Raw genomic sequence first — 12,175 nt, 5'->3', positions numbered from 1 at the left:
CATTTTCCAGTTCACTCAGAGCTATTGATTTTACACCATAAATTTTGTTCCTCATGTTAGTCCACTGATCTCCACATGCCACCACCTTAGGTCATCATTTCTCTCACATGTGCTACTGTTAACAGCCTTCTCCCTAAGTCCTGTCCCACACTCAGCCAGAGTAAAAATTTTAAAAACAATATGTATGGGTCACTTTTCTGCTTAAAACTTTTCAATGAATTTCTATTACCCTTAGTCCATAGGTAAAATCTTTAATGGCATACTTGTCTCACCCCTGTTCTGCCTTGCTCACTTATATTCCTAAGGCCTAGGATAGTACTTTTTCATAGTAGATGGTTATATATTTAAGGGATGGACAAAATAAGGAATGTAGGGAAGAATCAAGCCAAAAATTGAGAAATGTAGTCTGTGTGTTTTCTTCCTGTTAGCCTACATGTGATATACATATGCATTTGCAGAGGTATAAGTGAAACACTATTTCTAAATAAGATAATGTTTATCTTGGTTGGGCATGGTGGCTCACACCTGTAATCTCAGCACTTCGGGAGGCTGAGGCTGGTGGATCACTTGAGTCCAGGAGTTTGAGACCAGCCTGGGCATCATGACAAAACCTTGTCTCTACAAAAAATACAAATATTAGCTGGGCCTGATGGCGTATAGCTATAGTCCCAACTACTCAGGAGGCTGAGGTGGGAGGATTGCTCAAGCCCAGGAGGTGAGGTGGAGGTTTCAGTGAGCCGAGCGAGATTGCACCACTGCACTCCAGCCTGGGTGACAGCGCAAGACCCTGTCTCCTGTCTCAAAAAAATAATAATGATAATATTTGGTCTTTGACCTCCCTTTTCTGTCTTTTCACATCCCCTCTTGTTTTTGTTTTTTGTTTGTTTGTTTTTGAGACAGGGTCTTGCTCTGTCACCCAGGTTGGAGTGCAGTGGTGAGATCATGGCTCACTGCAACCTTGACCTCCCAGGCTCAAGTGATCCTTCCACCTCAGCCTACCAAGTACCTGGGACCACAGTTGTACTCCACTACACCCAGCTCATTTTTATGTTATATGTAGAGAGGAGGTCTCGCTGTGTTGCCCAGGGTGGTCTCAAACTCCTGGGCTCAAGTGATCCTGCCAGAGTGCTGGGATTATAGGTATGAGCCACCACACTGGGCTTCACATCCCCTTTTTATCACCATCCCTTAACCCCCAATCCCTTAGTACCCTTTTATCTATCTGAGGTTACAGAGTCACAGTTGAAGAATCCTCTCTTTTATTTTCCCATATAATTAATGAAGGCCAGCCATTTGAAATTCATGTGAATACCTTTCTTACATAAGCAGATTATTTGGTATGCGTGACAGTAAGGTGAAGCACCTCTTTGGGGGTACTGCAAAAACAGTTAACGCTTGTTGTCTTCCCAGTGGAGAATCAGATCTGCTAGTTCATAAATTAGGTCCCAGTTGATGAGCCCCAAAGCTTCAAGGGTCATTCAGACAAGTACTGGAGAATCTCAAGAGTTTCATTAGTAATTAGTCTTTTCCCACTCCTCACAGAGGATGCCAGGGCCTTGAAACGGCAGAAGAAGACTGGGTGATGAGAATGTACATGACTAGTAATAGGAGTTGGCTATTCTCCATATGTCAGATGGTTTCCAGGGAGAAATGAGGACTCATTTTGTAATGTCATGTATACTTGGGAGTTAGCCCTCAGTGGCCGGTAGTTAACCACGGCTACTATAATTTTTGTATTTTAAAGAATGAAGGTTCCAGCCTGTAAAGATAGGTTTCTGCTTATTAGCTTTCACTAAGGAGCTAGGGGATAGTAATTACTTAATACAAATTTACGTGCATTTCATGTTTCCAAGCCCTTTCTGGAAGATCATCTCACTTCATCTTCCCTTCAGTCTGCAAGCACAGTTAGACAGGGTTTATAAGTGATGAACCAAAGCTGGGAAAAGCCCAGCAGAGAGATCACTTTTAAGCATAGGAAAAGGGCTTTGAGATCCACAGATGAAGGCTGTCTTACACATATAAAATGTTAACCAGAAGAGTAAAGTGGCTGTAAAGGTTATGTAGAGAAAGATGCTGTTTCCTGTCAGAGGAGAGGCTGCGAATTTAAAAGTTTAGTATATTAAAAGGAATAAATTTCTGGGGACAGTATTTCTGTTGGGTTCATGCTGTTGTTTATACTATTTTGGCCATATTCATGCCCACACCTTTATCTACTGTTTTCCTAGTGTCTTTCATTGCTGTCAGTGCAGGCATAGTAGTCACAGAAAGTCACCAATCCTACAACATAGATGACCTTATTTCTTTGGGAAGAAGAAAAATTATAAGAAAACATCTGGTTTTTGCATGTTTGATGTGTTTGTGTGTGTGTGCGTTTACAGTTTTAACTGATATTAAGTGAAGATAGATTAATGTCACCCAGGTTTTACAAAATCAAAGAAATAGAAATAATTTTAAAGACTTTTGGTACTTGAATTACTTTGTTGTTTTCTGGTCATTTAGTACATTTATGGAACCTCAGAAGGTTTGAGTTGAACAGAGGCAAGTTACAGGAGTTTTTTGGGTGGGAGAATTCATAAGTCAGCATGTGAATCTTTTGATCTCATATATTTGGAGTGGAGTATCATTAATTGTGTTTGTCACGGTTAAGGAATAGAGAATTAATCTCCATCCCAGTCTTGCTATTCTTCTGAAAGCCTTTAGCTGCCGACACCATGGGCATAAGGAGGTATCTCTTCTGGCTTCTCTTTGGGTGTCGTAGCTAAGTTACAGCTTACCTTGGAAAGATGAGCAGCTTGTAAGCAACAAAAAAATAGTATAGTTAACAAATGCATCGTCAACAAACAAAACAACCCAATCAAAAAATGGACAACAGCTTTGAATAGACATTCTCCAGAACAGATATACAAATGGCCAATAAGCATGTAAAAAGATGCTCAACATCATTAATCATTAGGGAAATGCAAATTAAAATCACAGTCAATGAGATACAACTTCATACTCATTAGGAGGGCTGTTACTGAAAAAAAAAAAAAAAAAGAAGAAAAGAAAACCAGAAAATAGGCCAGGCACAGTCTATTTTGAGAGCACTTTGGGAGGTCGAGGTGGGAGGATCCCTTGAGGCCAGGAGCTCAAGACCAGCCTGGGCATAAGCAAGACCCCTGTCTCTATAAAAACAAGCAAAAAACAGAAAATAACAAGTGTTAGTAAGGATGTAGAGAAGTTGTAGCCTTTGCACTGTTCCTGGGAGTGTAAAATGATACAGTTGCTGTATAGAAGTGAGCCACCGTGCCCAGCTTGTTGAAACAATATGCTGGTTCTTCAGAAAATTAACATAGAATTACTACATGGTTCAGCAATTCCGCTTCTGTATATATACATAAAAGATTTGAAAGCGAGGTCTCAAACAGATATTTGTACACCTATGTTCATAGCAGCATTATTTACAATAGCCAAGCTGTGGAAGCAACTCAGGTGTCCATCAGCAGATAAATGGATAAGCAAAATGTGGTGTGTGTGTGTGTGTGTGTGTATATACACAGTGCAATATCATTCTGCCTTTAAAAGGATTGGAATTCTAACACATGCTACAACATGGATCAGCCTTGAAGACATTATGCTAAATTAAATAAACAAAACAAAGGACAAATATTGTCTGATTCCACTTATATGAGGTTCCTAGAATAGCCAGCTCAGGCAGAAAATAGAATAGTGGTTGCAAAGAGTTAGGGGAGGGAAAATTAGTGTTTAGTGGATACATAGTTTTCATTTGGGATGGTAAAAATTTGTAGAAGTGGATGATCTGGTGATTACTGCACAAGAATGTGAATATACTTAATGCAACTGAACTTTAGGTTTAAATGTGGATAAAATGGCAGTTTTTATTTTTTTTAGATGAGGTCTCTCTCCTGTCACCCAGGCTGGAGTGCAGTGGTGCAATCACAGCTCACTGTAGCCTCGACTTCCTGGTCTCTGGTGATTCTCCTACCTCAGCCTCCCAAGGAGCTGGGACTGCAGGCACACACCAGCACACCTGGCTAATTTTTTGTATTTTCAGTAGAGATGGGGTTTTACCATGTTGCCCAGACTGGTTGCGAACTCCTGGGTTCAAGTGATCCACCTTCTTAAGCCTCCCAAAGTGAGCCACTGTGCCTGGCCATAAAGTTTATGTTATGTATATTTTACCACAATTTAAAAAAGTGTTTCAACAATCTGGGTATGGTGGATCGCTCCAATAATCACAGTACTTTGGGAGGCTGTGGTGGGAGCATCACTTGAACCCAGGAGTTTGAGACCAGCCTGGGCAACATAGGGAGACTCCATCTTTACAAAAAAAAAAAAAATTATTCAATTAGCCAGGTGTGGTAGCCCACGCCTGTGGTCCCAACTACTTGGGAGGCAGAGGTGGGAGGATTGATTGAGCCTGAGAGGTCAAGGCTGCAGTGAGCTGTGATCAGACCACTGTACTCTAGCCTGGCCTGCAGAGGGAGACCTTGTTTCAAATAAGAAGATTTCAACAAAAAGTAAATAAAAATAGTACAAAGGGCATCTCTATTCCCTTTACGCACGTTTACCTATTGTAATATTTTACCCAGCTTGTTTTATCATTTGTGAGTGTGCAGTCATGTGTGCTGTATATATACACATGTAAACGTGTGGGCACATGTTTTTCCTGAATCATTTTAGGGTAGATTATATGCATCATGGCTGTTTACTTCTAATTACTTCAGGAAAATTTCTTAACAATAGACATATTCTTGGGCTGGGCGAGGTGGCTCACGCCTGTAATCCTAGCACTTTGGGAGGCCGAGGAGGGCGGATCACCTGAGGTCGGGAGTTTGAGACCAGCCTGACCAACATGGAGAAACCCCATCTCTACTAAAAATACAAAATTAGCCAGGCATGGTGGCGCATGCCTGTAATCCCAGCTACTCGGGAGGCTGAGGCAGGAGAATCACATGAACCTAGGAGGCGGCAGAGGTTGTGGTGAGCCGAGATCATGCCATTGCACTCCAGCCTGAGCAACAAGAGCGAAACTCCATCTCAAAAAAAAAAAAAAAAAAGAATAGGTATATTCTCTTAACTATTGTGATTATGTACCAACTTCACAAATTTACATTGATACAATAATTTAATACCCTCTGAATTCCAGTTCTGTCGATACTGTTTTTTATAGCATCCCCACCTCCACCTCCTGCATATGGGATACAGTCTAGAGTATTGCATTTATGCAATGTCTCTTCAGCCTCCATTTGTCTTTTATGCTATGGACATGTTTTAGAAGTATAGCACCCCTTCCCCCTTTTTAAATAGACACTTCCTCTTTTTCCGAATGTTTCCTGGTAATTGAATTGAAGTTATGGCTGGGTGCGGTGGCTCACATCTGTGATCTCAGCACTTTGGGAGGCTGAGGTGGGAGGATTGCTTGAGCCTGGGAGTTCAAGACCAGCCTGGGCAACATGGTGAAACACCGTCTCTACTGAAAATACAGAAAATTAGCTGAGGGTGGTGGTGCGTGCCTGTAGTCTCAGCTACCTGGGAGGCTGAGGTGAAAGAATCACCGGAGTCCAGGAAGTTGAGGCTTCAGTGAGCCATGATCACACCACTGCATTCCAGTCTGGGCAGTGGAATAACCCTGTCTTAAAATACATACACACATACAAATTGAAGTTATGCTGTCTCAGCCAGGAGACTGCATACGTGTTGTATCCTTCTCACGTTATCACAATCTGGAGACTCAATACCATTTCATCTAAATGCATAATGAGGGGAATCAGCACATGCTGTAGGAGATAGGGAAGACATCATTGGAAAGGAACCTGATTTGATAGCATATTTCTAACATCTTACTTATTTTCCCCCGGTGTCACATTTTGCATTAGCTCAGCTAATCTGTATTACTGTTTTATACCAGTTTTTAAGCTCCTGTATTAAATATAAAGAGAATATTACTGATTTCTGTTTTTAAATTTAATGAAACCAAGTGTGTCTTTCAAATGGTGATCAAGGGTCTACTGATTATTACCTTAAGGTTCCCCCAAAAGATTTGGATTGGTATAAGATGACATGGAGCTTTGATGTATGAGAACAAGCCTTTATTCTCTTCCTGGTTTCATCAAATATGAGTCAGAATGGCAAGTTGTACTCTTAGCTTTGCCGCCATTCTAGAACCTTTTAGCACCCCTACTTAAGTTACAGAAAGCTGCTGAAAGGAAAGTATTTTTCTTGCCAATACCTTTTGTAGAGTATATAACTAGTGGTAATGCTGATGTATCTATCCTCAATGCCATTTTTCTCTTCCAGGCTATCTTACAAAAATCATTCAAATTTTGCCTGCAGAGGTAACAGGATACTTGGCAAAATATGATTAAAGCAAATATCAGTTTACTGTATTTCTTGGGATTTTTCTTCTCATGTTATAGGAAGCACTGGTTAACACAGTTGAGCTATATTTATTGGCTGTAGGTAGGAGAGCCAGAGGTATATTTCAGGCCATTATAATTTGTAAGATTATTTCCTTCCCATATACCTTCTGTAAATGATTCCTTGGACTTTGTGCATTTTGTTTCTGCAGTTTGAAGAAAACAGGTCTGAAACAAGGTCTTACCCCCAGCTGCTTCTGAACACAGTGACTGCCAGATCTCCAAACATCAAGTCCAGCTTTGTCCGCCAACCTGTCTGACATGTCGGGACCCGTGCCAAGCAGGGCCAGAGTTTACACAGATGTTAATACACACAGACCTCGAGAATACTGGGATTACGAGTCACATGTGGTGGAATGGGGGTAATTGTTTTTGTTGACTTCATTATACTCACTCAAAGGGCTGAATCTTGTGGATCTGTTGAGTAGTTTTTGTCAGAAAACCTCCATGACTCTGTATGTGTATACCTCAGGATCAAAGCCCAATTTGTGTTTTCTTCTTTTGAGCTGAAAATTTGGTTTTGCAGTGAAGAAGCAGAGTTGCTTTGGCAAGTGAACAATTTTAATGGGCTTACCATTTAAAAATCATTTTAGTTTCTTATCCTTTTCTATGATGTATATGCAGTCATGCACCACATAACAACGTTTGAATTAATGACAGACCACATGTAGGACAGTGGTTCCATAAGATTATAAGAGAGCTGAAAAATGTCTGTGGCCTAGTGATGTCATCGTAACATCAACAGTGCATTCATTACCTTTTCTATGTTTAGATACACAAATACCATTGTGTTACAATTGCCTCAAGTATTTATTACGGTACACATTTGTATCCTAGGAGCCGTAGGCTATACCCTAGGTATGTAATATGCCATACCATGTAGGTTTGTGTAAACACTCTGATGTTTAACACATTTCTCAGAATGTCATTAAATAACGCATGACGGTATTCTGTATGGGCACCTGGCAACAAAAAGTTACCTATCAGCTTGCTTGTCAAGCCAAGGGCATTGCAGATCAGTGAGAATTGATACTTGAGAGACTTTGAAAACACCAAAGTCTTACATAAAGTATTTTTGAGGTAGAGAATGTTGTTTCGTGTTAATACAGGAGGACGAAACAGTTCTCCAAAGAGGTAACTTCTTTCTGATGAGAAACAATTAAATTCTTAAACATTTGCCCTTATCCTGAGACTAGGCATGTCTTAGCATGGAATTCAGCCCCAATTCTATCTTGAACAGTTGTAGTCTGCCTGAACAGCTGTGTTTGCCCTCCTAATTCTCTGTGCAGACTCATTTGGATGTTTGCATTTCCTGTCCCAATGTGGTAGACATTTAATTGGTCAGATCATACTTTTGTGATAAAAGCATTTTGACATTCAAGTGCAAAAGAAAGCAATTTGAAAACTAAAGCTACAGCTCCTGTATGCTGTATTTTATATCTGACTGCATGTGATTTCCGTAACCTGTAAGTGGTTAGTGGATGGCTTCCCTAAATTGTCATAGGGCGTATTTTTAATCTTGAGTATGCCATGAATTTGTGTATGTGTGTGTGTGGAAATGAGTCTTGCTCTGTTGCCCTGGCTGCAGTGCAGTGGTGTGATCTCGGCTCACTGCAGCCTCCGCCTCCTGGGTTCACGCAATTCTCCCACCTCAGCCTCTCGAGTAGCTGGGATTACAGGCACCTTCCACCCTACCCAGCTAATTTGAGTATGCCATGATTCTTAACAGTAAATACATTGCTTCTGAATACAGAGGCACTGTATGCTGTAAAGACACCATTAAATGCCAGTGTGGTTTAGTACCAATAAACGTTGTTACTACTGATAATCTAACAATTCTCCTCTTATGTCACAGGCTTTGGACTCTAGGTAACACTGTGTTTGCTATAGGAATTTCAGCCGCTATCTTCAAATTGAGTGCTTTGCACTTGGTTCTGCTTAAATGGCACTAAAGAGCCCTTTTGGGCTTTTGGCATGGTTCTGTTTGCTTGCTGGCATTTGTTTTGTGTGCCCTCCCATAGGAAGAGAACTCAACCAGAAGTAGGAGCATTCTTCCCCTACACCTGCCATGATTATTATGTTGTCCATTGTTTTTAGTACCTTTTGTCTTGAGGAAAATGAATGGTTGAGATGGTTGGTTTGCTTCATGTTGGATACTTAGTAGGTCCAGCAGGACTCTATCCAGTAGCATAGAATGTAGGCCTTAATGGAACTGTGTTTGTCATTCTTCAGAGCAAAGCGCTCTACATTGGAAGCAGGCAGGGGCAGGAGGAAAATGTTGGCATTTCCCTTATTCTACCTCTGTTTATTACCTCTGATGTTGCTTATTGGTCACAGAATATGGGTATATGTAGAGGAGGGGATCGCTGATTATAGTTTACAATCTATAGTGTGCTTCGTACTACACATGGACTATCCCCAGAGCTTGCCCTGGAGGGCAAATAGATTAAGCCTATACATTTGAAAGCCATTTACCTTCAAAGAGGCCTGTTAAAAATCAGCTGCTGCCAAAGTGTGGCTAGATTGAAACAGTCTTGCACAATGTTTTTAGTTCCTGCTAAGTGCCAACACTGGACCAAGCACTAAGGGACAAGAATATATAAAAATTATTCTCCGGCCGGGCGCGGTGGCTCATGCCTGTAATCCCAGCACTTTGGGAGGCCAAGGCGGGCGGATCACAAGGTCAGGAGATCAAGACCATCCTGGCTAACACGGTGAAACCCCGTCTTTACTAAAAATACAAAAAAATTAGCCAGGCGTGGTGGCGGGCGCCTGTAGTCCCAGCTACTAGGGGAGGCTGAGGCAGGAGAATGGCGTGAACCTGGGAGGCGGGGCTTGCAGCGAGCCGAGATCATGCCACTGCACTCCAGCCTGGGCGACAGAGCAAGACTCCGTCTCAAAAAAAAAAAAAAAAAAAAATTATTCTCTTGGGGAAAGCTGTCTCTTGTTGGAGACAAACGTATTTAGAACAAACCTTAATACAAGCCAGCTCCATGTCATGTGCCAATAAAGATGTAAACAGTTTGGGATTAGAAAGAATAGTTGAAAGGTATAAGTTTTTCTAATTCTAGGATTTGAAACACACGTATTTTAATTGACCTAATTTAAAAAAAAAAAAAATACAATGGGCCAGGCGCGGTGGCTCATGCCTGTAATCCCAGCACTTTGGGAGGCCGAGGCGGACGGATCACGAGGTCAGGAGATCGAGACCATCCTGGTTAACACGGTGAGACCCCCCCCTCCCCCCCCCCCGCCGTCTTTACTAAAAATTCAAAAAATTAGCCAGACATGGTGGCAGGCGCCTGTGGTCCCAGCTGCTCGGGAGGCTGAGGCAGGAGAATGGTGTGAACCCGGGAGGTGGAGCTGGCAGTGAGCAGAGATCGCGCCACTGCACTCTAGCCTGGGCGACAGAGTGAGACTCCATCTCAAAAACAAACAAACAAAAAACCAATTTGGGAATTTTTTGAAATACTTCTTATTTCTATTACACCTGCTGGTAATAGATTCCTGTAAGTTGAATTGATGCTGATAATTTGACCGTTTATAAGTCATTTTGTTTGTGTCCACAGAAATCAAGATGACTACCAGCTGGTTCGAAAATTAGGCCGAGGTAAATACAGTGAAGTATTTGAAGCCATCAACATCACAAATAATGAAAAAGTTGTTGTTAAAATTCTCAAGGTGAGTACAAGAGATAATTTCAGAGGTATTTGGAATATAGATTTTTAAAAATAGTTTTGAAGACTTTTTTAAAACAGCATTTAAAAGGTTTTTGGTGCCAAAGCAAATAAATAAAATTTTATTGTATCCTATGAACTCAATAGAACAAGTTCTGCTTATTTGACAGATCAGGAAACTGAAGCAAGAGAAGTGATTTGAGTTGACTCATATAGCTAGGTTGTGGCAGAGTAAGGGAGCAAAGGTACAGTCTCTTCTCTCCCAGTTATTGCCTAATACTTATTTCCTTTACTTTTCATTATATAATGAGGCTTTTGTTTTCAATAAATAAATCATTGCCTCTACTTTGTAAAGATGAGGAGTCACAGGACTCGAGGGGGACAGACAGATGATATTAGTGCAGCTAGTCTGGTGTAATTGCCCTTGCTTAGATGATGTGAGTGATAGGGACTGAAACAAACTGGGAAACACATGCCTCTTCAAAAGGAGTTAGCTGCTTCTCAGCTAAAGCTGATGATTGCCCTGCAGTAATGCAAGTCCATTGTTGCTTGATACTCTGTTTTGCAAATAAAAGCCAGAAATTTATATTTGTATATGAATTTTCCTGACTTTTAAGTGTTGGCTCAAGATTTTAAAAAAACAATGCACAGGCCAGATTTGGCCTCTGGGAGACCAATGTACAACTTTTAATTTAGTTATAACTATGCTGTGCACTGTCATATATTGGGAACTTAGCATATAGTTCCTTACCACAGGAACTTTTTCATATTTGACACTGAAAAGTAGAAGTTTCCAAACTTTCTCAATTTATAACACTTATACTGTCTTTAATTTTTCACGGTACTCCTAAGTCAAGAAATACCTCATAGTTCTCTGTATTAAGTAGCAAGGTCCAAATAGCTAAGTAAGTTTTGTTTTTTTTATTGTTTTTGTTTTTGTTTTGAGAAGGAGTCTCGCTCTTTCGCCCAGGCTGGAGTGCAGTGGCGCGATCTCAGCTCACTGCAACCTCCGCCTCCTGGGTTCAAGCGATTCTCCTGCCTTAGCCTCCCAAGTAGCTGGGACTACAGATGCACGCCAGCAATGCCCGGCTAATTTTTGTAATTTTAATAGAGACGGGGTTTCACCATATTGGTCAGGCTGGTCTCAAACTCCTGACCTCAGGTGATCCGCCCTCCTCGGCCTCCCAAAGTGCTGGGATTACAGGCATGAGCCACTGCGCCTGCCCGCTAAGTATTTATATTTTAGCAACTTGGTAGCCATTTAAAAAGTTATTCACATAAATTAAAAGAAAAAAGTTAATTTTGTTCTTATATAATTTGTTACTGTTGGGTTATGTAGACCTGTTGCTGCACAGCTTTTCAAATGTTGTCATTGGTTGGACACCACCACCCCCATTTCCTGTCATTGATTTTTGTGCAGTACTTGCTTTTTACCACAGCAACTACTGCAAACCCAGCTTCACAAAAATATGCCATCGCGAGGAGTATAACACAATCCATCACGAGGAGTGTAACACAATCTAATGTTGAAACTACGAACCACCTCAAGCTGGCAGTGCACCCAGTGTCTGGCAGATCCAACGATGGGTTGATGTGTCTTCCTCAAAAATGTAAAGTGTTCCACAGTATTCCTGTGCATTGCTGGGGTGCTTTACATGCCCTTTGAGAACCAGAGAGTTTAAGTATTTATATCTATCTTGAAATATGTAGAAAGAGAACTAGGTTGGAAATCAAAACATGTGGGTGACTAGCCCCATAGTAGTCCTTTTAACCTAGGACATGTTTATCCATCTATTAAAAAGAATGTTGGCTGAGCATGGTGGCATGTGCCTTTAGTCGCAGGTACTCGAGGGGCTAAAGTGCGAGGATCGCTTGAGCCTGAAAGTTGAAGGTTGCACTGATCTATGATCAAACCACTGCACTCCAGCCTGGGCGAGGAGAATGAGACCCTGTCTCAAAAAACAAAAAGGATCAAACACAAAATTGTGTGTATATATACATACGTTGGAGACTGGAGTTCTTTGTGATTGTATGGTGATATTCATATGGAAAGGTATATGATAGAATGAGGTGATATAT

General features: G+C 41.1%; 1 protein-coding gene across 5 annotated transcripts in view; it reads left to right on the top strand.

The window, feature by feature from the left end:
- The window catches only part of CSNK2A1 (casein kinase 2 alpha 1), a 61,010-nt gene that overhangs the window by 28,551 nt on the left and 20,284 nt on the right, over window positions 1-12,175 (top strand). For 4 of the 5 annotated variants that reach the window (XM_016937256.4, XM_016937257.4, XM_016937258.4 and 1 more), the window contains 2 exons: window positions 6,572-6,781; window positions 9,989-10,100. In XM_016937256.4, the coding sequence (XP_016792745.1) occupies window positions 6,681-6,781; window positions 9,989-10,100 (213 nt within the window). In that variant the 5' untranslated portion in view covers window positions 6,572-6,680. The remainder of the gene's footprint in view (window positions 1-6,571; window positions 6,782-9,988; window positions 10,101-12,175) is intronic. The other variant, XM_063802516.1, reaches the window with a different exon arrangement.

This window comes from Pan troglodytes, chromosome 21, assembly GCF_028858775.2.
Source record: "Pan troglodytes isolate AG18354 chromosome 21, NHGRI_mPanTro3-v2.0_pri, whole genome shotgun sequence".
NCBI lineage: Eukaryota > Metazoa > Chordata > Mammalia > Primates > Hominidae > Pan > Pan troglodytes.
Note: the sequence above shows the minus strand (reverse complement) of the source record. Positions and strands in the feature narration are given on the sequence as shown.